This window comes from Gymnogyps californianus, chromosome 2, assembly GCF_018139145.2.
Source record: "Gymnogyps californianus isolate 813 chromosome 2, ASM1813914v2, whole genome shotgun sequence".
Lineage (NCBI taxonomy): Eukaryota > Metazoa > Chordata > Aves > Accipitriformes > Cathartidae > Gymnogyps > Gymnogyps californianus.
This window is the reverse complement of record NC_059472.1, coordinates 94,444,969-94,471,782: the sequence shown is the minus strand read 5'-3', so window position 1 is coordinate 94,471,782 and position 26,814 is coordinate 94,444,969. Positions and strand designations below refer to the sequence as shown.

The 26,814-nt window shown below is 42.8% G+C and overlaps 1 protein-coding gene across 1 annotated transcript; it reads right to left on the bottom strand.

Moving 5' to 3' along the window:
• LY86 (lymphocyte antigen 86) lies at window positions 1-26,399 on the bottom strand. The gene is made up of 5 exons (XM_050892257.1): window positions 26,271-26,399; window positions 12,420-12,506; window positions 10,823-10,951; window positions 3,682-3,734; window positions 1-741 (listed from the first exon to the last, which is right to left on the bottom strand). The coding sequence occupies exons 1-5, from the start codon at window positions 26,389-26,391 to the stop codon at window positions 646-648; spliced, it is 486 nt and encodes a 161-aa protein (XP_050748214.1). The 5' UTR covers window positions 26,392-26,399; the 3' UTR covers window positions 1-645.
• Between the last annotated feature and the right edge of the window lie 415 nt (window positions 26,400-26,814).

The window sequence follows — 26,814 nt, the reverse complement described above, 5'->3', positions numbered from 1 at the left end:
TTATTAATTTATTGAGAAGCAAGAAGAGCACATGGCTTAGGTACAGAATGATTCACATATCTCTTAAAAAACATTAAAGAACAAAAAATTCCAGGTAGACTCCAGAAGACTTGAGTGATATGAATCCAGTGACAGGACATGGATCACTGGAAAAAAAGCATGTTCATCCTATTTGGTCTCTGTTCTGTGGTTATAACAAAATCTATACTAGTGGAGGCTCCAGACAGGCCCCAGGGAAGATTGAAAATGTTGAGTGCTGTAACTGCATAGTATGTGATACATATGAAAGTTGTCTTTAGCCTGTGTTAGAAATGGATACCTCCATAACTTACTGCAAAAAAATGTTTAGGCTCTCGCCTGTTCTGCCTCATGCTATTTTCGTCCTAAGATGAGAATGTTGGTATCGGATACTTTCTACTTGCAGCTGTGTATATTAGAAGCAAGAAGTGGGCTACAGTGTGCATTTAGAGATAAAATTACCACTAGAGGGTCTAGTGATTTCTTGAAAATAGTGAATTATAAAGAGGAATAGTATCAGAACCACCATGTAGGGATTATTTCCTTCAGAATCTTTGTAGCATGCAAGCAACTCACTTGGCTTGAATAGCTTTGGTAGTCTGTAGCTTTCATGAAATTGGCTTGTGGCTAATAATACTCTAAATAATTTTTCACGGTAAAATCAGCACAAGCGACAGTGACGCGATCTTCATTAGTCAGCTTTGCTGAAATAGTGTAATCTCCCTGTATGAGACAAACACAAAGCAGGAGATTAGCCCACCAGTAGTATATGACTGCTTCTGTTTCTATGAGGGAGTCCTCTTCCTAGAAACAGAATAACACTTTTCCCATCAAGTTCCTCCAAAACCTTTCCTGTCCAAATGTTTCAGAACTGGTAAGACTTGCCCATATTTTCTGCCAAAATACTCTCATCAGGGATATCAATGCTGACAGCACAAGTTCAAAATTAAAATGGTGCAAGTGGAACAAAATGTTTTGATGCATAAAAATTCCTTTCAAATCTGTGTAACTTCTCATGTTTCTTATAAGCAAGCACAATATGGCCTGTACTGTTTAGTAACTGGAAGGGGAAGAGGTGCTCAGTTGTCTGGCACTTCTATTCCTTGAATCTTGTTGTTCAGTGTGTACACTCTTACTGATATGAATTTTTATAAGATAGGACCTTGAGGGATGTGTGTATAGACGATTCAATCTGTGATGAATTCCTATATAATAAAACAAGAGGTAGTTTAATTTCAAATTGTGTAGTTAAAACTACTAATAATTCAGGATCTGGGGAGAACTTGTATCATTGCAGTGCAAAAAATCTCAACCTTAAAGAAGCCATGGCTTTTTTGTAATGATCAAAACTGCTCTCTCCAGACCCTTGGAGAAGGAGAAGCACTGGGCAGGGGAGGTGACAAGGCTCATTTAACAGATTTGGAGGAAGAGGTGAACTAGATTTCATTCACTCTAGATTGCTGGCACTGTAGTATTTCTGTTTTTTTTTTCTGGAGCGTGGAGGAGAGCAAAACCTGGGGTAGGAGAGCTTGGCAGCAGTGGCCTCCTGGCTTTGAACCACAGAAAGCTCTTGCCCTGCTCAGAACTCTTCTGGTTGTGGAGTAGAAGGAGGCACAGCTAGAATGAGTCAGGTTTCTTGGCATTTGCCTTTTACCATGGGATTTCTAAAGCAATAACTGGCCTGTGTCCCCACAGAGAGGTTCAAGTTAAGTGTAACATCCAAATTTAGAGAGAGGCCCAATGGCAGCATGCTCATGAGAACACAGCCTTGTAATCGCTGTGCAGACTGCACAAACGTCCTTCAGGCTGCTCAGATGAGGCTGTTCTTTGTAATGAGCAGAAGACGATTGCTGCATGGAATAACTCCTTATTGCTGGCATAGAAGGATGGTGTTATTTGCCTGATGGATTAATTAACAAAAAAGGCTTCCTATTCCCTTTCTCACAAGCATGTTAATTCTCCAGAAGCTTATAGTTTCATTCATGGAAAGGAGTTTATAATAACTAATTTTCATTGCTCATTAGTGATTAGATTTTTTTCTTCCTCCAGAATAATTTTTTGCTCATGGGTAAAAATTCTTATTAAAAGAGCATTGTGAACAGTCTTAGAATTTCTGGCTCCAAATTCAGCTAATTTGCCCAGAACTGGAGTTTTACTGGTCTGTGTGGATGTTTCTAGGGCTTCCTCTTGGTCTAAAGACCTATTCCTCTGTCTAGAGCCTTTACTAAACAAGTGTCCTCAGTACATTAGTAAAGCTGCTCCTGGAGCAGGATGCTGACTGATAGGAACTTGGGCACTCCAGTGTGAGAGATCAAAAGGCATTGCTCAACACAGCATCTCTACGCGTAGCCTTTAGGGAAGCAGGCTGGTAAGGGTGGGATAACAGCCTGAATATGGGGCCTAGATCCTCGTGTGAAAACCTTGGAAAATGAAGGTTGTGGTTGTTGCTGTCACAAAGAGAAGACTGAGACATACGAGATGGTAGCTGTTATGGAGGCTCGATCCTCCCAGAAGCCAGCTATCCTTGTTATCACCTCTGCAGGTCTTCGCAAGCCTGGCTGTCTGGGACTCATGTCCTTGTTCTGTATCCCTGCTCTGATCCTGACTTCTCATTTTCCTGCACCTGGACCAACCCAGACCTCATCTTTGAGGCTCTGACATAGGCTTTATGTCTGCTGCTGAAGAATTGACAGCTCATGCTGTGCTTCTCTGTGTGCGTAAATCAAAGGAGTGTTTGACTGACCACCTGAACTGTGTGCTTTTGCAGTGGTGACCGTGATCGTTTCTTCACCATATTTTCAACCAGATGCCTTGATGATCCACATCTTGCCTTCTCCCCTTCGATCCAGTCTCTTCATGTATGTGGCTAAAAATCCTGTTATTTACTGGTCAAATATAGCTTCATGTTGTGCACAGTTAAGAGACACTGTGATGTGTTCAGCGTTTGAGACCTATCTTGCTTTGCAGTGTGATTTGGTTGACCTTCTAGAAGGAGTTTGGAGAAGGCTGCTTGTAAAGAGCATCTGTAATGGATGACCAGGAAATTCAGAGCAGTGCCTAGAGTACTGCCTGTTTTCTCACCTTTCTAAGAAATTATTTTCTTATTTTAAGACTCTCTATGTCCAGAGAAAGTGTTCTTGGCCCAATAACTTGTACTTTCAGTTGCAACCTAGAAGACCTTTGTCTCTGTGTCTAACACTGTATATGTACAGTGGAACACATACAATTGCAATAGTTATCTAAATTGTCTTTATAGCCAGTGAGGATGAAGGAGCTTCTCAAAATTGTTCAGCCCACTAAGGAGTGAGCTGAATTGCAGCCTTGGTCTCTCAGGAGTCCCCTGGAGCTGCTTGTTTTGTTGCTATTTTAAGAGTAATAGATGGGGAGCCTACTAAAGAACTGTATGGCTGTATGACTTAGTGCTGGAAGAGGGGATCTGCTATCCTGAGAAAACCTGTCTGTCTCTGGATAATGATGGCTCTCTAATGCTTTAAGCAAAGCCACTTAATTTCATATTGAAAAGGATTAGTCATGTAAACACTGTCAGATCCAGTGTGCCAGCTGGGGGAGCTTGGAATATGCTGATGTGATTGCTGGTAGTCCTCTGACCATAACTCATCCAGAAAGCCTTTCCGCTTGCGAGTGCAGCTGTGACCAACTTACCTGTGGGATTTCTTTGATTCCCAATGTGACTGGTCCCTCATAGTAGAGGTGTTCTGAAAAGCAAAAATGGTGATGGGTGGTTAGACAGGCAGCACATGAAGGAAACAAGCAGCTGATCGCAGATGCTTTTTTGTAATAGCACCTAAGTGCTCCGGTGACAAGTGTTACGGAACTGCAAAGTGCTCTATACGCAGTCTTGCAACAGCCCTCCTGAGAGAAATGTCAGGATGTGTACTGCCTTATGGGGAAGGCAGGGCAGAGCCTGGGCTCAAGGAGGACCTGCAGCCCCTGTCTGAGTGGAGGAGGGAGGCATGTCTTTGCACAGTTGGGTGGGTGTTCCTATGTCAGCATGCATCCTGCAAATGGGGAAATAAAAGGGGAGGGGGATAGCCAGACACGAGTCCTTTAGCATGATCTATTAAACACCTGCAGCTGCAATAGTTGAACTATACTGTTTTGGTAACTTTAAGAAAAACCAGTCTGAGCTGAGTGTTTCTGTAGGTGTGGACTTCTGACTGCTTGCTGAACATGACCTTAAAGTAATAAGAACATGTCTATCTCACCACTGAGGGAGCGTTCACCAAGAAGTTACATGATGTACTAAAGCCATCACAAGTTGTGTTGGTGACTGGAATAGAGCCCAGGAGCTCCACCTTCCAATCCTGATCTCCCTGATCACGAGGCATTCTTGTTCTTTGCTGTTGAAGAAAGGGCAAGTTTGGCATTAATGGACAGAATTAGCAAGCTGTTCTGCAGTTCCTCCTACTTTTTCATAGCTTACTGGGCCAAACTGTGCAGACTTGACTGAAAATAAAATTTGTAGATGTTTCAGTATTTCAGAATTTCTTGCACAACTTGCCCTCCACAAGTTGTGGAAAAGTCTAAGAGCTGTTTAAGTATTCTCTTTTGTAGGTGTCATGAAATATTCTTTACTTTGACAGTGACAGAGGAGTAAGTGTTTGATCATATTTATATGAGTATGTGCTGGCATCTTGATGCTTGTCACTTGTAGAGAGTTGTTTTAGTCCAGTCTCACTGTGCTGGTTTAAACTGTTTCTTGTGAAAGGTTGGACAAAAGGTTTGTAACATCTTTATGTTGTATGGTCCGTCCCACCATGCAGTAGGTATCTGACTTGGAAAAGTCCACAGAAGGTCCTCCACACACGTGCTATGAAATGTTAGTAAATACCTTGTAACAAACTTATATGAAAGAATCATGACTACAAGATAAACTAGGAAAAGAATAGGAGAAACCTGAGACATCACCAATGTTCTACACCTTTGCATTAATGAGGATTTTTGTTAAATGTAATGCCCTGATGATCCTGGGAGGTGGAGAAGATGCAGAACTTCAGTGTTGCCCTGAAAAACCTAATAACAAAACAGAGAACAGAATAAGTACGTTTTGGCTTGTTGCTCTCAAACTGATCAACTATGCTGCAGCACTCATACTGTACTCATTCCCCTCTGCATCCCTGGCCACTTCACCTGGACACCAAGAAGTCTTTTCCTTTTCAAAGAGCAGTCACCATTGCTGCTTGCTTCTGTGCATGAAGCAAGAGCCCTGGAGTCTGACACATCTCCGCTGCAGAGAGCAGTGACTCAAGAATTTTAAAAATACAGTACAGCCCACTTCTCAGTTCACAACTTTACTAGAGTCTAAATGGGAGTTAAAGGCACTGCAGACTGCATGACTTGAGTGATAAGAGACTCCCTTGGGACTTGAGCTGTATGTGTGTTGATGTGTGCTAAGCCATATTGTGAGCTGCCCCCTCAGGGTGGTGTGGACCATGCAATGGTGTGGCTCATGGTTTGTGTGTCCTTTCGTTCAGCAGAGCGCCTTATTTGACTGTCTCTCCTTCAGTCAACTCTGAGCCTAGCAAATCTTGGATGGCAGCAGAGGAGAGTGGAGAGGAAACTGGGCTGTGAACAATCACACTTCCCCAAAGTCGTTCTCCACAGGGACATGGAAACTCCTCCTGGATCATGTGGCTTGTTAGGGTCTCACCTAGGCTGTCACAAAGCCATCCAGAATCTAAACATACAGATGCAACGTTCAAGCTCTGCAAAGCCTGTATTTTAAAATGAAGTAGGAGTCATCAGGCCATAAATTTGCTTCTGAAATGATGGCAATGATAATCTCTCCTTCAGTGTAGGTAGAAGCTATTCCCCCCGCTTTGCTGTGACAAAGTAATGCTTACATCAGAGCTAGATGAATGCAGTCTTAGGGCTCTGCCTCAGCCCTCTCTGAGAAGTTTTCCATGATGTGTGGTAGCTATGCCTTTGCTCAGTAATCAATGGAGTCACTTTCATGGGCTGTGCTATCTTTTAGGGAGCCTCCGACTGTGGACCTAGGTGCTGTGTATCCAGTTTGAGGTCCACGTCTACTGCTTTATGCTTCAGCATTGCCCTTATTTAGGTCTTTCTAACCAGGGGTCTTGCAGTGGTTCACAGTTATTAATCATATGGAACTACTGGAGAGAGTCCAGTGAAGGGCCACTGATATGATTATGGGACTGGAACATCTCTCCAATGAGGAGAGGCTGATGGAACTGGGACTGTTCAGCCTAGAGAACAGAAAGATTAGGGGAGAGCACATCAATACGTACAAATACCTGAAGGGAGGGTGTAAAGAGGACAGAGCCAGGATCTTTCCAGTGGTGCCCAGTGACAGGACAAGAGGCAGTGGGCACGAACTTGAAACATAGGAGGTTTCTCCTGACATCAGGAAAAACTTTTTTTTTTTTTTTTTTTTTTTTTTTTTTTTACTGTGAGGGTGACTGAGCACTGGCAGAGGTTGCCCAGAGAGGTGGTGGACTCTCCATCCTTGGAGATATTCAAAAACCCCGCCTGGACATGGTCCTGGGCAACGGGCTCTAGGTGGCCCTGCTTGAATATGTGGGAGTTGGACTAAATGACCTTCAGCGGTCCTTTCCAACCTCATCCATTCTGTGGTTCTGTAACCAGGCCTCTAGAAAACTCTTGTGACCTTCCTTGCTTCAGCGATGGGGGGGAAAAAGGGCTATGCTGCTTTGAAAGTATGTCCTGATAGGAAAGCAAGGGCAGCTTTCATTCTCGATAGTTGAGACCTGCCAGGAAATAATATAGATCCATAGATCTGCTGAATTTTCATTCATACTCACTTTGGACTATGGCAACCTCCTCAGTGTCTACGCTGGCTGGATCAGGCTTTTCAAAGCCCATTCAATGTTCCTCTCACATGAGGATTTCTGCTATAATTCCAGAAGTGTAAACATCCTCCAAGGCTTTAAGGACTATAGTTTATCATAGCATCCTTCATATACATTTTTCTCCATATATTCATACATTTTTACATTCCTCCATTGAAAGAGGATGAACACATCTGCTGCAGTAAGTGTAACTGTCACAAACACTGAGCCTAGCTCATTGAAAGAATTCTGTGGTCTTTTTACAGCAAGCCCAGATGTAGTTGCAAAAAATATATATGAATGCTGGGAACAGCATAAATCACAAGTGCACTTTTCCAATTAAAAGTTCCCCTATGTCTTTATTGGTCTGCTGATAAGTTATGGTATCTGTCAAGCATGCTGTCATCAGTGGTGTGATTTCAGTCCACCTTCCATTTTCAGCCCTTTTTCTTAAAGACTTAACTGAAGGTGATTTCTGTAGAGCATCCTGGAAAACATTTCTAATGTACCACTGATTCAAGGTGATATTGCATTTGTTGTAGCAGCTTTTCACTGTTGTTTCTACCAAAAGTAACTTAGTCCTTTTCCTTGCCAGTGAGCAGGCCTCTAGTAGCTTCCAGTCTGAAGCAGAGCTTTCAAATGTGTAAGTAAGAACTTCCCGAGGATTACTTCAAGTTACTAGTTATCATTTATCGTGAAGATGCCTCTCATTCCTGACAAAACACCTATAATGAAATTCTCACTCCTCTTTCTCAAATCTTCCTTGCACTGAAAATCTTTATACGTTCTCACAGTCTTGTGCTATATAAAGGCCCTGTACATCTGCACCCACCTCTTCCTTTTTCTATGTTTTAAATCTTTTTAGAACTTAAATGCTCCATGTTGGAGTTCTTCTAGGACACTATCTTGCAGCCATGCAACTGACACACAACTTCTGTGAGTTTTAGGGATGCAGGAATGATCTGAATAACTGCCAGCTATAGATGTATAGTTGAGTGAGAAAAACATATAAATACATAGCCAGATGAGAAACATCCACTCTCTTTACTGGGGAGGAAAAAGTGAGATGAAGGGGCTAAGCGAGATGGCATTTTATATCAGCCCAAAGACCTAGCTTTGTGGTGTAGCTGCTTTCTCAGAAACGTGTACCTCAATTCTCAATGTGATACCCAGTTCTGTAATTCATGTTATATTCTCTACTTTTATTTACAAATACTGTTTTAGAAACTTGCTCACTGTAACACCTACTGAAAGAGGCAATAATTTAAAGAATGGAGGTCCGAAGCAAGGGGGCTTTTCTCTATGGTATGGGAGTGTGCACAAGGAATTGTGCAAGTGCTCTGATGGTGCCTTTATCAGTTGGGCCTGACAGAAAACTTGCGGACTTGCAGAGGATGCAACTGTCTTTTGTCAGGAAGCTTTGTTTAAGCCTGCAAGTTGTGGTTGGCACACTGCTAAATATTACCCTGGTAGGTCTTTTTCTCTCATTTTAGTGATTGCATTGGGAAGTCTGTTAAATCTTATGTAACTGTTTTCTTTGGAGGAAATGGGGAATAACCAGCACGTTCTACTAAAAAAGAGGAAGAGCCGAGTTCACGTTATGCCACAAAGAATTTAGCAGTGTTGTTGTTCTTAAATGGACAATGGCCCATTTCCTTGCAACCTTTGAGCTAACAACTTCACAACAGGCATATAGCTCAAAGAAAAAGATCTTGGAATCCTATTTAGGAGTCCCAGTGAGCAGTGCCAGACGTGACCTTTGCTTAACATAAATAGTAAATACTATATAATTATGATGAACATGAAACCTCCACCTCTATTAAGGCTCCTAGAGTATTTCCAGTCATGGCAAAACTGTAGCATTATAGGAGAGCAAAGAGAAATAAAACAACCCAAAACACCCAAGACTTTGCCACATCTGGCTCTTACAAGTCTCTTTTCCTTGTAACTTCTGCTCTGCTCGTCCACATGAGTGAGTGAACCAACAAAGCCTGTAGCAGAGCTATGTTCTGTCTCATTTTGGGAGAGGGAGGAACAGGCAATTTTTGGCCTCCTTGTGGAAGGCAAGCAAATTCTGTGTGGAACTATATTTAAACTCGGGTCAAGTCTGGCCAGATGTTGGAAATGTTGCCCGTACAACAGCGAAAAAGGGGCTCTGCATAAGAAACTTCAGCTGAAAGGGCTATCTGCTCCTCTGTACCTTTGCTAAGCTGCATACTTGGCCATTCACAATGTTGTCCTTTCTGCATAGGTATTAGGTCAGATTTACAGCTGTGCTAATATGGTAAATTATGGCTGTGCTTCATTGCCTCAAATTGGTCTTCAGCTCAATTCTGTGTCCTTAAGCATGGGTTAGAATCAAATGTCAACTAATTAAGAAATACCACATTTTCAGTTTGAACCTTAGTCTGAGAAAGTTCACTTCTTTCCCACTGTGACTTAATTACAAAATAAAAACAGCTGCTGAACAAGAGGGTGTGTATTAAAAAGTGTGTGGCAGAGGTCCTTGTACTAACTTAGGGATGCTTCTAAATGAAGATATATAGCATTATTTAAACAACCAACTATGGTTTTATATCATAATGTACTTCAATTAGTAGAAACAATCACGTGTCAGTTTAAGATTAAGGGACTTGGAAACCCCAGGAGGTTTTGGCTTTGTGGCTTAATGTGTGAATAGCAGTTTGTGCTCAGCTCAGGACTGACTCTACTTCTCCTTAATGTATTCTCTAAAGGATGTTATTTAGTACTTCATCAGAATAAGGTAGTTTTTCAGGCTGTCTGTGGGTGTGTTTTTTTTCCCCCTTATAATTCAATATACAATTGAAGAAACCTCTGAATCTAATTTTTTTTTTGTCTATCTGGCTTACAGGATTTACACAATTGGTTGCTCATGCAGCATTTCTCTCTTATTCTTTGTGATATTTCTATGCTGTGTGAAATGTCTTAGTAATTTTCCAGGGGCTGTCTTAACAGTGGTGCTGTGCGTGGTCTTTAAACTCAGAGCCCTTGCACGTGAATTATTGCAGCGTTATCAGAATGGAGACGCAAGTGAATGGAAGGAAAGCAGAGCTTCTGAAACTAACTGGCGCTCTAAACTCTGAAACTTCCCTGCAGCTCTACCTGTTTATTTTAAAATCAGCCTAAAGAGATGATCATGATGTAAGAGGGATTTCAAAATAACCATTTAAGATATGTGGCTATTACAGTCCAGAGGCATGACCATAGCTCTTCCGGACATACCATGGCTAGCTTTGCACTGCCTGGCCTGGGTTGTGGCAGAATGGACCCTGAGGTGCCCAGGCTCACCTGGGACCAAGGATGCCTGCTTTCTGGGGGCAGCTGATGCCACTGTAAACCAACTCGTGCAAGTCCGCACCAGTTGGCAGTTTGACTGGCATGAACTGAAATCATCTGATTACCGCATAGGCACGTGTTGAGCAGAAACAAGATAAAACCAAATAGTATCTTGGTCCAAATAGCCTTAATCAAGTATAATTCCTCTTAAAGTGAGTGAAGAACTGCCTTTAAGGACAGGAAGTGTTACTTGCTTTAATAGTGAAGAACATGTTCAGAATGGCTTGTTTGTTGGCTCAGCCATTTCTTTTACAGAACTGGCCTTTATTTTTGTTATACTTCTTGCTCACATGACAACCATGTGGCTATAAATAGGGCTTATGAACCTCTCTGCTGTTGGATGGGGTCACATTACCACAGTTATTTTTTATGGACTTGAAATCCCATGCGCGTGCAATATTCTGTGATTAAAAGAAAAGCAAGCAAACAGGTTAGGGGAAAAAGCAGGCTCTGAAATTAAAACATCTCTGTCCTACTGTGTTTCTGTCATCCATTAACATGCTGTTGAAGTAAACAGAACATTATGATGTATTGGTACGTTCAACAGCACAGCGGGTGCATCCTGCTTGGAGTATTCGGTAGCCATCAAACACTTAGAGTGCTACGTAAATTACCTCCTTTCTTCTTTCCACAGAAAATAAGCTTAAAATGACCCGGCCCACAAAGCATCTCTGAGTAGGTTAAGATGGTCTTCCCATTTACGATCAGGTCAACCTTGACATACAGTTCCTTGATGCTGTGTCCTACACATAAAGCAGAAGGAGAGCTCAGAGGAAGTACAAGGGTAAAGAGGTTTACTACTTTATTTTTAAAAAGATTCAATTTTTTTCCCCTGCTGTTTAAGCCATCGAATGTTTTCTCTTTACTGAGAACTCCTGATATGTAGAAATCCATGCTTCAGGAACAGGTCTCTAAGTCCCTTAAGGTATATAACAGGGGACATATTAGCATATATCTTTATAGCTAAATAAACTATGCCCATGACCATTCTCTGACTCTGAGGCCAACTGGCATAGTAAATCTTGTGTCCACACATCTAAACTTTCTTTCCTACTGTCCCTAGCAGAAGAACCATATCCAATGGGCCCCTGGGAGCAGCCTGTGGCCTGTACCTGCTGCCTGGGAAAATGGTAGCTGCCCAGAGCCGAACCTGTGCTAGGACCAGCATAGCAGCTTGGCAGTGCTGGGAGGTTGCCTGATTGTGCCTGGCTTGCTAACATAGATGCAGCCAGTGAGGCTACTGGGTTTAGAGGGAGGTCCTGTACTCTGAGTTGTTGAAAAAGTATTTGCCTGTAATGTGATTTTTGCAGGCTTGTTTAGCTTTGCAGCCACCTGAAAACTGATGCTCCCCAGGCAAAAGGGCAGCATGTCTCACAGGAGGGAGACCTTTTGCATACAAGGAAGCATTCCCAAGTGCTAAAAGACACTTGGCACACAAACTTATTTTCAGCACCAGGAGCATACAGCAGTGCTCTCATATTTATGGTCTGGTAGTAGAGGTTCTAGGTGAGCTTGGGGCCAACAGGGTTGCAAGAAGGTGGCTTTCCTGTGCAAGGATCACAAAGCAAGCTATGGCTAATATTAACTTGCACACCCAGCCCATTAGCTCAAATGCAGTTCTGCTTTCGACCTTTTATTGCTGATCAGTCAAATGCTGAAGGGTATAATTTCAGTTAGCACAGCTGATGTCATGACTGTGTTGCCTCAGGCTAGCCCTTCCCCAGCACTCCCCCAGCATGCTTCTCTGCATGCCCAGGAGGGGCAGAGAGGTGCCCCCACCTTGCTCGGTGGGAGTCCCTTCAGTCTCCTACCTGCAAGAGTCAGCCTTGGCAATTTGGGGAGCACTGCTGGTGCTGACACAAGCATATGGGTACTGTAGCTGTCTCATTCAACAAGACTCTCCCCAGAAGACTTAGCTGTGAAGACAAGCTCTACAGCAGCCCCCGCCTTGGCTATCCATATGTACAAATGAAGGGCAGGAGAAGAGTAGGGGCTGAGGGCCAATATGACCTGTTTAGGGTGACACATGTAGTCTGAGGCTGAGCTGGTAACAGAACTGACATTTCTGTAGCCCTGCACAGATTTTGAAATTTCTCAGAAATGAAGCCTGTTTATATTTTATAGGAGGTTGTCACCCTTGCTTACTTCTTAATACCATCACTTGCAGGGGAATTACCTGTTTATGGCGTGAGAAAATAACAATTCACTTACTTAGGACCATTGCAGCTCTAATGTTAAAGGTGTGAGTTGTGACATCAGAACAACGGTCAATGCTGAAAGCAAAATCTTTCTGGGGATCTGTTTGGAGACAAAGCAGTGGATAAGAAGTTGTATTTTTAATGAGATACTGACTGTATAGAAGAAAACAATAGAATATAGAAGTGTTATAAAAAACAGATTACATATTCCTTAAAAATTCTTCAAGATGTGCTCAAAGCTCCCATATCCTGTGTTTAATAGCTACTTCTGTCCTTCCTGCCACTTCAATCTGAAGCACATTCAGATGATAGCCTATGTGTGGCTAAAACCTACTGTGTGGGAAAATGAGCCAAGTTCAGGGAAAGCAAGTTCCCCACAGTGGTGGGTAGTCAATACTTATTCAACAGTGAAGTCTTAGCACAGCTGCTCTTCCCAGGCTCTGCACATCGCCATTCCTTCCTCAGCACTGTTTAGCAATTGGTTATGATGATGTTTTTTAATTCATTTATATCGCAAGATGGCTTGTCGAGGCTGATTGGGAAACTGAATTCTGAAGTGGGATGAAAAGTCCAAAAATGAAAATAAAATTGTGTAACTGAGATCCTGCAGTATTTCATGCTGGGTCCACCATCATGTGATATTTCTAACCCAGGAAATATTCTGCATTTCTCCCTTTCTGGGAGACTTTAGCAGAGCTGGGGTCAAAGGGAGCCTTACAGCTGATGACTGACATGATTTTGGCTCTTACCAGTTCCTACAGTACCCTTTTCTCTGCATCAAGCTCCCAAACTCTTGTACAAACATAATTGCTTTCCCCCCACTTCCACCTTCTTCCTTGCTAGCCTCCATGAGACTCTCTGCTATGCCTGGAGGCTTGCCAATGCGTCACTCTGGTGACAGCCAGCAGCAACAACTGACAGCTCAGCTACCACAACCAACAGCACATGCAAGTGTTTTCCAGAGCCGTGGCTGGAGGTGAAAGACTTGGCCAGTTTGGAAGCATATCATCTTGAGCCTCAAGACGTGCTTTAGGCATAGGTTTGTCCCTCATGGTGGCTTTTCAGCCAACCTGTGCATCCAACTTCCTTCTCTGTGGAAACCAGAGAAGCAAAGCAACTACGGCACATGCGGAAGTAGCCGTAGGCTCCCCGGTTTACATAGAGCTGGTGGTGACAAAATATAGACTTGGGAATTGAATTCTGTTTCGAAGTTATTGTTGCTTGAGGTAATCTTCTCACTGAATTGAAAATAATGGGTTGGGAGAATTTTCCTTTGATGCTGTGGTGAAACTTGAGTCATGAGTGTCCTCTGTGAGGCTGAGCTAGCATCTCCATAGTCTGACCCTATTTTTGCAGCAGTGCCCCACAGCTGTAGCAGCTGGCAGGGAGCAAGCCTGGGTGACCAAAGCTTGGTTGCTTAGAGGGGAGCATGAAATGAACGAAAGAACAAATGAACAAAACTAGTGCCTGGAGTTGTTTATCAGCTCAAGTGTGACAAGAGTCAGAGGGTTGTCTTTCCTCCCTTTCCGTATTGCTGTCAGTTCTCACTTTGTTATTGCAGCTTCAGAAGCTGTTGCAATCGAGCAGGAGAGCAGTTTCCTGCTCCAGCCGGAAAGCATGTCAAACTTCTCTTTTTCTCCAGGACTGTTACGCCTGCTTCCCCTCTGGTTTCTACCACCTCTCAGGGCTTGGTTTCCTCTTTCCTCTGGACTTCTGCAAGAGCCCCTCTCGTTTCTGTTTTGTGTGTGGTGCGATGATAAGGTTCAGGAAGCAGCTGCTCAGATTCAGAGCAACTTGGGCATTGATGCCTACAAACAGTGCTGGTTGTCAAATGACTAAAATTGTCGGCTCTGTAATTTCCAGAGGAAGCTATGGTCAAAAAAGGCACTGTAACACATATGATGCTCTTCTCTTTTCAAAAAGACTAGGCTGTGCTTTAGTCAACAAATTAAATCATGGTATCACGGCTAGAAGTTGAATTTTTAATTCAAAATTTCTCACCAATAACTGTTTGGATGGAAAGGGAATGTTCATGAAACCAAGCATCTCTGGAAAGCATGGGCTTCTTACAATGAACCTGACCTCAGGATTGTTTTAGTTTGGATGTCTCATGCCTGTTTGTTTTTTTTCTATAGGTTGAGCTCTTTTGCCAGATGACATATTTCATGGTGCATTGTAGCCATGGGTGTCTTCTACTGCACTGCTAGTGAAGCAGCATATGACTCTGGTGTATCCAGAGAAGTGTTGTCTGGTCCCCAGAGAGGAAGAGAGTGTGGAAGCACTCACATGAGAAATTCCATCTAATTTGTGAATTAGAACACTTAGATTTTGTGTTGTTACTCTGTTGCTCAGAAATATAAACTTTTCCACCGGCAAAAGAAACCCTAATTAATTTTCTGACTATCTCCCTGTGGAAATTCAGGCTATGACTTTTCAATCCAACATCTTAGATATTGTGGTGTACATGGGGGCCTCCTGCTGAAATCAACTGAAAGGATGGCTGCGTTGCTAAAGCTATGGTGCCAGGGAGTCTGGATTCCAAAACATGTAGGCAGAAATGTTGCTGCTAAAAGGAAATTAAAGAAAATAGTGGTTTTTAACCATTTAAGTGAAGAAGTCTGTTAATTAATCTGTGCACTATGAACTAAGGTAATGTGCTATACCCCTCTTTCTTTAAATGTTGAGGAGTCTCTCGTGTGGCAAAGGCAACTTGAGGCAATTGCCATTTTTGTGTTTCATCTCAGATGCACAACTGTGAGTCACTGTGTGCCTCTTATGGAGGTTTAATACTTATTCTTCCTTGTTTGCCTCAATCTGAAGTGAGCTGGTTAGACTGAAAAAAATACATGTTATGTCTTTCACATGTGTAGAGCAATAACATTTACCGTTAAATCTCTAAAATATGTGGGGCTGCCCTTCAGCCTTCCACTTCCCTGCAACATTTCATAGTGCACAGTACTGTATGTTCCCAGACTTCCCTCCACCCACTCCCTTCAATCTGCTCCCTCTTCCATAATTAAAGCTAGAAACTCTTCAACTGGTTGCAGAGTTTTGCTTTTCCAGTTCAGCTTTGATATATCACCAACACTTAAAACGTTGCTGGAAATTTTGCAAACACATTGAGGTTTATCAGTGAAAAACTGCTTATTGGGGGGAAAAAGGGCATTTTTTGTGTGTCTCTATCTAGTGAGAAGGGCTTGGGCTGCAACATATTTACAGCTAGCATGAAGGTGTCTGGGAGCAGGATTTTGACTGAAGTTTTTCTCTAGACAGTTCTAAATCTTTCAGGCAACTGCTCTGAGAAAAAGGCAAGTCTTTGGCTTTTGTAAACAATCAATGCACTGTAAGATCTTAGACCTGTTATTTGAACTTGATGCTGTGGCTAATGCTGAGCTCTCACCTGTATCTAGCACTGAATGTACAGCTCTCGCTGAAGACTGGCTTCTGTAGTACAATCCTGCTTTGTGAGAGGTAAATTTGGGATGTACCTGGCATCTTGCCACTGATCACCCCTTACGTGGCATAGTGCCAGCGGACCCCATGCGTCCCACCTCCCATTTCACTCTTACCCAAGTACCCTAGTGGAGATATATTGCTATGTTGGCTTGGTATGTGGTTTTCCTTGCATACGACCTGTAGTGGCACCATAGTGCAAGATTTCAGCCTGGCTTTCTATTGCGAGGCGCTCACAGCGATGAATTTGGCTGTGTTTTTGTAGAAGACTGAGCAGACGTGCGTAGTACAGCCTAGAAGCTCACATGAGCTCCTGAACTTTTCTTCCTAGAGTTTCTTTTGCTGCTCTTGTTCTTGGCAGAAGGTTCATAGGTAAATTAGCTCAGACATATTTACAGTGGTGTATCTGTGTGAACCTCCTAGCTGCAAGCCTTGTACCTTTGATGGAGATGATTACCCCAGTACAGGCACAACAGATGGGAACACGTTTTCATGCCTCAGTTACTGCAGTTGTGGGGCCACCAGCTCACGCTTCTGCTGAACATGGGTGTGCACCAAGCCACAGGGCTCCAAGCTGGGGTTGCCCTTGCACCCCACAGCCTCCTGTGCTCTGGGACCTGATCTCCAGCAGGAAGGTGCAGCAGACAGCTGGGAATGATAATGTGCTAACCCACTATGGCTATGTTCCTCGGAGCCTGAGCTGCTAGATGACTAACTGGGCATTACAGAAGCTGCAAGGCCAGATGGGAAGCACCTGTTACAGGAATTTTTCTGGGCTGGTGTACAACAGCCTCTGTCTTTTATTCTTCTCTCTCCCTCCCCCCATCTTGTTAACTATCCTCTACTGGCTTTAGTCTCATCTGAATCTGCTCTAAAATCACGTTGTTTCCACATAAGCATGAAAATCAGTGGTATGAGTCAATAGGAGCAGCAAGCAGGCAAGCTTTGCTTGTAAGAGTCCACATCTGTAAGTCTTGCAGTGGTGAGAAGACTCTCCAAATTGGTAAGCTTTGGGTGTTTCAAAAGAACACCTTTAGGAGCAGATAAGCCACGGAATTGAATGGAATGACATAGCTGCACTTGGCTAGGGTTATACAAGGACAGACTGGTGCTAGAGGAACTGGAAATTAGCACAAGGAAGAAACCTATTTAGTAATTACCCAACACTCCTCACCTTCAAAGCTCTTAATAAAATTAAATCATTAGTCCTTACAACATTCAAGGTGATGAAGGGAGAGGAAAAGAATGAGGAACTGTTTGGGATCTCAGAGTTTATGTATTCACTCAACATTTTCCCTTTAATGTATATTTAAATAAATTAACCTGAATGCTCAAGGTTATATTTCACACTGGAATCTACTTATAAGGTACTGAGGAAGAAGCATCAGGTGAATTAGCAGCTCTTCAGTTGTGCATCTAGATTTCCCTGAGCACCTTCAGTTTAATGAGCTTCCCTTTGGGCCTGCCTTCACTGCATGCCACTGCCATGTCCAGACATGGCTGGGAGGAGCAGAGTGACCCTCTGTTCAGAGGGGAGCAGAAAAAAATTGTGAGACTCATGTTGGCTGTGTCTAGTTTATCATGAGGATGCTTCATCCCAAGACGCTCACCTCAGAAGTGACCAGCTCTGGGCTTTTGCCTAGTTCGGACAGGCAATCTGGCCTCCTTTGCAGAAGTCATGGTATGTTTTATCTCCTGTACCTTTCTGGCTTGCTTAGGCAACACGCAGATGAAGGAATAGGGAAGATTGCAGTTCATGTACACATAATGTCCTGGGGGTACAGACTGTGGGCATTCCCCTTTGCAAACAGTGCTATCAACCTGTGGTCTCTGAGGTCTCCTTAAACCTGAAGCTCTTGGAGATGTCTAGTAGAGTGAATAACTCTGCTTCCTTTCTGATAAAACTTACATGGCTGTAAAGGGAAGCCTGAAGATTTGGCCTCAGTATAACCTATAAGCTAAAAAACCCCAGAACAGTAGCAAGAGAAACTTAAAATATGGCTTAAAAAAAAAAGTGTTTATGCAATATTTAAATCATTTCCACTCCTCTCTCAAGAATACTGAACACTGGTAATGCAAAGAGCAATTATATACTGCTTGGTTAGATTAAGGCAGAGGCATTACTGGCCGATGTTTATGGCCCTAGCTTTGGAGCAAGGTGATTCCAGTGTCTCACGAAATTAGTTTAAATAAAGGACGAAGACTTTGTCTCTTGCTATTTCAAATAAAACTCATTGCTGAGTATAACCGATGTCCAAATTTGCAAATATTCAGAAGCAGTAACTCGGAAGGCTGGTAGCTTCTCCAAACGTGCTGCTGGGGCACTGACTGCAATAGTAGCAGCATTTGGGGTGTGAGGAACAGATGCGGGACGGAGGGCTCAGCCCGTGAGTAAAGGGCTTGAGGTGCGGCAGATGGAGAAGAGAGGAAGAGATTTGCCCGGTACCAAGCTGAGGTCACCCAGCTGCCACCTGTGGCCATGGTGCCGCCGGTGGCCTGGGCGAGGAGCTGTGTGGTGTGATGAGCTGGAGGGAAGCCCCTGTAAAGACAGCAGGTGTGAGGGGCTCTCTGCAGCTGGAGGGCTGTGTTTGGGGATGGGGGTGTCACCAGCATGCATAAAGCAGCCTTGCCAAAGACTTGACCTGAGTCTCCCTGCCTTTTCCTGCCCGAACCAACTTTCTTGACAGCAGGCTTGTTAGAGCTGTTTGCCGGGGCTTGAGGGGAGGCCCAGTGTCTGAAGGTTCATGGAGACTTTCCTTCCTTTTGCCAGCGATGGTATTTGAAAAGGAGGGTTTCTGTGCTTTGTGTGGTATGACAAAGCTTTGTCTAAGCCTGTTTGAGAAGACAAAACTGAAAGATGCCAGCTTTGAGAGACAGCACATACAGATCTGTATCTGTATTTGATAATCCTGATTTGTCCTAGTTAGCTTGAGAGAGAAAGGGAGGCAGGGCAGGCTTCAACTACAGCAGTGTAACAAGAAAATGCTGCATTAATTTGGGCCCAGCAGGGAATGTATTAGAGAGAGAAAGTCTTTGTTCTTCTGTTCTGTTGGTAAGAAAACACCATGCGCTGCACGAGTAAGATGTGTACAGTAACTGCCTGTATTCCTAATCAGCTGTGTCTCTTCTCTCTTCATGTGGTTTTTTTATCATTCTTTATACTGCTCTACTTGAGACAGAGATCTCTGGACATCAGTGCTTGCCAGTATGACTGGGGATTCACAACAGACTTGCAGACTTGTGTCAGAAATAGAACCAAACATTACTAGAAACTGCCCTGCTGTTAGACACATGCCATGCTCTGGGATAACAGACTTTACCGCTGATTATATAGAACAGTAATCAGCAGCATATAAATGGGCTAAATGTTCCCATTTTCCCAGGATGGGTTGAAATCCACCACAGGAGCGTGGCAGTAAGCTATAATTGGAAAGGCATGCTCCCTCTGCTGAGGAAACTAGCTGGGTTCCTGCCTGCCCAATCACTGCTGGATCATTTGACAGGAGCCATCCATTTTCAGGTGAAGAGGAAACTGGTGCATTGAATTAATTTGTGGTAACTTTCAAGATCCTAGCTTTTGGCAACTGGAAGCTCTCCTGAGTCTAAATGCAGCATCTGGGACAGATCAGAGGTTTTGGATTTGGTACATGGTGGTTCTGTACAGGGTATTTAGGTATCTTGTCCCTGATGGCCACTGTTCCTCCCTAGTTTTAGGTTGCCATAAGCCTCCCTGAAGTTGGTGCAGTGACACCAACACACAATAATGCTGAAGTCCTTTTTGCATTTTTCTGAGGTGTGTTAATTTTTCTTTGATTATTCTGGATATTTTTGCTGCGAGAACCTGATCTTCTGCCTCTATTTTCTTTGGTAAACTGTAAGCATTGTAGGGTCCAGAGCTATTTTGAGGCCTTGATGACAGCTCTAGATGAGATGGTGTGGCAATGTCAGGAAAGCCTAGCAATGCTTCATATGCTTACACAGAAAGCTTTACACGGGAGCACTTATGAGTAAGTGTGGCTTGTTCTTGTTCCTGACTTGATGCAGTGAATGTGCCTTTTGATAATTTCTATTTTATGTAATACAGGAAGCTAAGCTCAAATTTTCATCAAACTGTTAACGTAGCTGTGACTCACCTGTTTAGTATATTAGACCTCTCCCTCCATAGAGACTCAAATTTAGTGTGCAGTAGCAAATGACAGTTCTGCCTTGCCCACAGTACTTCTTGACTGTAACGCAATATACAGTTTTCTAGGTATGTCTCTCCTATTTGTTTCCAAAGGGGAGAACCCCTAATTCTATGGCTTGCCTTGTGGGCTGTTACCCCTCCTGCTTGTGATTCCTTAGTGACTCAGCAGCTACAACAACCGAAGACATGGCAAAAGTCAATAGGTGGAAAACGTATCTGCTAGTTTAGATTTAGCAGCTGGAGATAAGCAGGAGGGGCTGTCACACATAAACAACCCTCTTTTGCAGTCCATGATGCAGGACCTTCATTGATTTGGTGAAGAAATGGACACTGTGAGGAAACCTCTGAGAACTAAATTAGATGCGAAAATTTAAAGCATGGGGGGAAAAGTTCAGCTGAGGTTAATTCTCTCCACTACGAGTCTCAGTGAAAGCATTAATATTGATTTTGCCAAATGGTTCAAAGTCTAGATGCTGAACCTAATGTTTTTGCCAGGGTACCTTGGAGGTATGAAGTTGTCTCCTGCTCGTCCTTACCATTTACATTTTAAAACTTACTAAATACTTTCCCCTGTCTGAAAGAAGAGGTGAAATTAAATCAGAACCACCTTAAGAGGTCACATAGGAAAAGAAAGTTTTAATCCTCTCTAATGAAGTGGAGAATGAAACAGACAAGGTAGTTTTAATTCATGGAGGGACCAAAACTTTAAAAGAAGATTTGCATGTGCACTCATATCTATGCTACCTTGATTCTGATGATAGCTTCTGTTTGTTAGGATCTGGTGCCAGAAATATGCATGTCAACATCTGGCCTTCCCCCTGGAGTAAATAAGCTATACCAGATGAGTATAGCAGCAAGGCTATGACACCAAGATGGCTTGGACAGAGCAAACAAACAAACAAACAAAATGTTTTCAAGTGAAATTCTTAAGTTCTTTGATTGTTTGCCCATTAGTGATCTATGCAACAAAAGATCAGAGGGGAGTTGGTGTCATGTGGCTTTAATAATTTAGAAGCAGAAGCAATTGCTGGAGACTGCTTGAGCGAAATAAATAAATAAGTCCAAGAGAAGCATCTGGCTCAATCTGTCTGCCAAAAAAACAAAGAATAATGGAAAAAGAACCTTCTTTTACCAAGTGTCTAGAAGAACATTTGCCCTGAAGTTGCATGAGGTGAGAATTTTTTTCAGACTTTTCTTTGCCAGCTGAAGCTATCGGGTTACTTATATCTTTTAACTAAAGGATGTAAGTGTGTGGCCAGGGAGGAAAAAGGACTAGTAACATTGGTTGACACAGAAAACAGAAAGTGATGTGCTGTAAAATTAGTGCTACAATGATGACAATTTAGCAAGTCTGTTTACAAGTTGGTATTGCTGATTGAGCAGGGATGGGTGTTGCAGGTCTATTTTTGAAAAAAAGGATTTTAAGAGAAATAGTATATTTGATCTCTCAATATGTAGGAGAAAGGATATGATGGGCTGAGTGTGTGAGGGGGACCCTAGTAAGACTGAAACTATTCAGTATGGACAGACAAATCATCAGAAAATTGTAATCTAACCAGCCTATCAGTCTCCACTTTTTCTTTTCCTTTTTTTAAGCACTGAAAAGTTCCCTCAAAGTGGAGTTTAACAGGAGGGTGTCTATACTGCACTATCTGAACAGAAGAGGTTCTACCCCACAATAACCCTGTTGACTTCAAGGGGCCATTTTAATGGAGATCCAAATCTGAGCTCACAAGTTTAAAGAAAAGCCATACAAATGAGAGTTTCTCTATCTGTAAATGCAATCCAGTGCAAGCCTGTACCGAAGTGGGTAGTGCTGCTCTCTCCTACTGTACCAATGCAGGGCAGGAAAAAGCTTTATAGAAATGACCCTGCTTGAAGTGTGACATAGAAGCTATACAAGCAGTCATGGAGCTCAGGGGACATAAGTTCAGTCTGACTTTGCTCTGTTTAGGAAGAGGCATTGGCATGCAAAAATAATTCTCTAGATGACCATAGGACCCTGCTTCTTTGTCTAGCAGAAGACATTAATTAAAGCAAATGGTTACCCATAGCCCTAAATATTTTTTATTATTTTTAAATCTGTAGATATGAAGATATAAAACTTGTAAAGAAGGGTACAACCAGTTTCATATTTAGGTTCTGGAGGTTGAAATGAATACTGATTGATTATTCCTTCTCCTGAAACTTCAGCTAATGGCTATTAACATTGCTTCAGATGAAAAAAGAAGAAAAAGCAAAGTCAAACATAAATTGGGAAATGTGTTTGTCTGTGATAGTAAAAAAATCCCATGTGGTCTGAACAATGTTTTATAAAGCCTAGGGAGTATCTCTCAGGATGTCATCTTCAAATACTACTACTTTGACTCTCCTGAAGATCTTCCTGAATTCCCTGTTATTTACTCCTGTGCACAGAAAACAAAGTCCTTAATGGTTGATGCTCTCCAGACCCTTTCTAAGAACCTTCTGCCTTACCAGTAACCTTTTCTACACTGTCAAGAAATCTACAGTTTCAGGCAGCAGGCAGCTCTGAAATCTCCCAGGTCCTAATCTAAATGTAGAGCTTTATTAATCACTGAGCATACTGGTCTGGATTTGCTGGTCGAAACAAAACCAGGCATTCTGAAACACTGATTTGTTGACATAGGCCCAGCTAACATTTCAAGAAAGAGCTGTAAAAGCAGTTGGAAAATGTTTTTCATGCGTCTGCAGCAGCAATCACCTGCTTTACCCTATGAAGAGGGCCCCATTTGAATGCTACATTGTAAGAATGTTTTCATGGCTAATTAAGACAATTAGGCTTACATGAATGCTCTGGAAGCAGGTGCTGGTAGACGTGTTCAAGAGTTACATTTTGTAGGCTCTCACTGCATTGCACTTTGTACTTTGAGGTGGGTGACTGACACTCAAATAGCACTGGAATCTGCTAGGGGCACTTCGGTACCATTGCCTTCCCGCCTTTCTCTTCCCAGACAATTGCCTTTTAAAATGTAGTTGAAAAGATCAAAAGCATTATTACTGTAAAAATCACTGTGAAATTAAAAGGGATAGGAATCAGCCATTTGTGTAGCAGGTTCTTTTCATGTCTCTGCGTAGACTTGCCAATTACAGTTCTCTTTTCTCAGTCAGAGATATTAACCTGTGCTGCTTTTATCTCGGGATCCCTACCCAGGTTTCTTAAGTGATTTGTGGTCATTTGAGATTTTCCTTCATTTTTGTCACTTGTTCCTGGGAGGAAGAGTGGCACTGATGGGAAATGCCTTGCTATTTATAGGCTGTCTCGGTGTTATGTCTCCTGCGGTTATACAGAGGAGGCAGCATACTGTCTATTTACTTTTAGACCACCTGTCTCTCAACCTGAGTTTCTCACCATGGACTTGCTGCTGAGAATTTCTGTCTGATTTCTTTTAGATGACTTCTTTTTTTACAAGTGCATTATATTGATCACTAGGGTCTTGTCTAGCCCTTTCTTTTGATGCATGCCTTGGGGTCCTGGTTACTGAGCGTTTAGTCTGACGTGGCTGGGTGGGAATGGGGATCCTTTCTATAGGATCCGGAACATGGAGTGAGGCTGGGGGCTTGATGCATGCCTGTATCTTATGCATTGTAGGGGCAGGGTGCAGCTAGAGCAGGTGCTTGCAGCAGGGAAATGGGACTTGCTCCTGGGTACAGGAGATTGCTACGCTTTCTCTGTCTGTCTTCAGTTATGCACCTAAGCTTCTCTGCTACATTTATCACAGTTATATTAGCTCATATTTTTGGCTTTAGTCAGATTTTTACTGCATTATAGGAGAGGATCTGATAAACTGCAAAGTAAAAATGAACACTTAGCTCCATTTTAAATGCTCAGACTGAACTCTATTATTCTGCTGATAGAGGTCATTCAGCTCCAGAAATAAAGTTGTGAAGTACTTGGCTAAAATTCTCTCAACTTCCTTAAATTTTACTTGATTCAACCTTGATTCACTGATAACATCCTAGAGTTTATAGTAACAACAATAGAGGTGAAATCCTGACCCTCTTGAAGCCAACAGGGAATCCTTTACCCAAGATTTCATACCAGATACTTCACTGTGGCCACTGTATCCCCAAAATATGTCATCCTCTGGCATCTTCAGTGAAGCAGAAAATACCATGGGGATTTCTCAGATTGGAGAGACGTGCGGGGCAGTCTTCCCCTGAAACAGCTAGAGTATGGGCAGTTGCCTAGCATTGACTCTGTGCTTGTTGACATTACAAAGTCATCATGAGAAGGTTTGTTGGGAAAGGGTCTTCTCAAACCTAGGCACTAGCATGTCTGTTCCCTTCTGGGTGAGAACAATTGGCGGGACACAGCTAAAGAATGAAGCTATGTTCTGCCCATCTAGTTGTGTTTTACAGTGAAATTAAGTGGAGACAAAGCTTCCCCTCTCCTGACAGGGTGATTGGCACCTTTGGCACCGTTGTGAGCTTGCCAGTGAGCTCAGTAAGAGCAGTGCCCCCTCTGAAGGGAATATAGACTAGTGCATTCGGATTTATCCTCACCACCTGCAGTTTTTTGGGCTCAGCCCAAAACACCTTGTATTTTTCTGCTTTGTGCAAGCTACCAGACTGTGATCTGGGTCAGCAGAGATGCAGATGATGCATCCTGGTCTGATGCTACAGGTGTGGTAGCCTCTGGAAAAAGGCAGGGCAGAACATTGTGACAGCAGCTGTGAGTGTTGCCACAACTGAATCTCCCAGAGCTGTAAGGGAGCGAGGAATTGTGCTTCATACAAGGAATCTGATTTAATTCTTGCATTGTTTCCACATCTATGTAATCTTCTCATCTCCCATAGCTATGCCCGGGAGAACAGAAAACCACTCTTAGTGTTGGGACCTGACCTGTATGATCTCTGGCTTGTGCTTCTCAAGCTGTGAATTCCTCCTGCATGAATGTACCTATTACCTTTCTGTGCATGGCAAACCAAAATAAGTGACACATAAGCTCTAAACAAATGCATTTCGTTAGCTAGGCCAGTGGTGTGCATAGTAAGAAGCAATGCTTGACTGACACGTGCCCAGCAGACAAATTTCATCATCATTTGAATTGACTCAAACTGTAGCCTGTGCCTCTGTGTCAAGGCACCTCATGCTAACTGAGACCTGTTGAGGGAACAGAATTAACTTATACAATGAGTTCTTACTAAAATAAAGGTAATACCAAAGCTTGTATTCAATATCTAATTAAATATTTTCCTACTGCAGTATACCCATTTATAACATGTGAAGCCTGGCTTTAGTCTCCTGGGAGGAAGCCAGTAAAGAATAGCATTACAAATATTTATTTACTTCTCTTGTCCCTCACTGGCTTTATTTTAATGGGTGTGCAAAACAGCATGAAAGCTACAGGGGAGAAAAAGCCCCCTGGGAAACCCTTTGTATCAGGATGAATTGGAAAAACAAACTCTAGGGTGCTCATTTGCCATGAATCGCTTTTCACATCACGTGCGGAAAATGAACGAGGCGTCTGTGAATCTAATTCCCTTTGTCCCAGTTGTAAAGCAGATCAGCACAATAGGAGAGGCACAAGGCCAGCAAAGCAAGAGGTGGAAAGCAGGCACTATTCAGTGAATTCATTTTCAGTCATTCCAGTGCCGCTTGCTCCTTTTCTTCTCTACAGATTTAAAGAACAAACAAAACCCTATGGTCCCTGGGAAATGCCTCTGTTAAGTGCTGCGGCTGAAGTCTTGCTAAGCACGGTGGCAATGGTGGAGAACACGAATCCTTCCCACTGTCACGCTGGGTCCCTTCTCACTCCAAGTGGGAGGACAGAAAGCAGATCACCACAGCCTTACTGCACATTAGGAAAACAGCAGATCAGTGCATTGAACAGTCTGTGTCACCCCAGGGGTAAAAAAAGGTAAAGATCTAGGGTCTTCCTCTTTTTTTTTTAACCTAACTTCAAGATAAAAATCCTAGTCATCTCTTTCAAGCTGAACTGGATTTTTTGACAGCTGTTTATTATTCTGAATTAGGTTACATTATTTCCTCTTCATTATCTTCTATCCAAATATAGTTAGATTTGCATGTGTGTCAACCAAACCAACTATATTTGAAAGACTAAAAATATTCTAGCTGCGAAAGCCACTACTGGCTTGGGAGTGTAACCCTTCCATTCATTGCCTGGCTTATAAGCCTCTCTCACTGCGTAAGAACAACTTTGTTGCCCAGCTAAAAGGAAAACGGAAATTTAAAAAATCTCACCGCAGCTTTTGTAATATATTTCCAAGTTGTCCTCTTTGCAGACTGTGTGCGTAGGCCATTCTGTGCTGGCATTGATGTAAAGCAGGACTAAGATGAGAACAAGAACATTTGATGTCTTCATGGTGGTGGTGGTAGTAGTTTGCAGGATTACTTCCCTGTCTCTTGCTAAGTCTCTGTGGAGGGAGGTGTTCCTTCCTTTCTCCAAGGGAGAGAGGAGTTACTACATTGGCGCCTGCAGAAGGGTTAAGTGAGCCAATGCAGCCTTAGCCTACCACAATGTGGTATAAACAAGAGGCTAATCAGAATTGGAGGGTGTTATTTCTGTGTGCTTAGACTTCTGCTTTCTGCTTCATGTTAGTTTAAACTAATGACAAATGAGCTAATCACACCTACTTGCTGCACGGCATAGCTCTGCCTCAGTGCCTGCTGGAACAATGCAGCAAACTGTTTTTCTCTCACTGCCAGTTTCTTCTCTTGAAGTCAAAGCATTTGGGTCAAGACTTCAGACAGGCTTATTTAGCCCTTCTGGCTGCAAAACATCGCG

Coding starts and splice junctions, on each gene's coding strand:
- LY86 (XM_050892257.1), bottom strand. CDS start 26,391: ATGAAGACATCAAATGTTCTTGTTCTCATCTTAGTCCTGCTTTACATC. Junction 3,735..10,822: donor CTGTGGAAAGAAGAAAGGAG/GTAATTTACGTA, acceptor TTTGCTTTTCAG/AACACCTCTACTATGAGGGA. Junction 742..3,681: donor GAATCAAAGAAATCCCACAG/GTAAGTTGGTCA, acceptor TGTCTCATACAG/GGAGATTACACTATTTCAGC.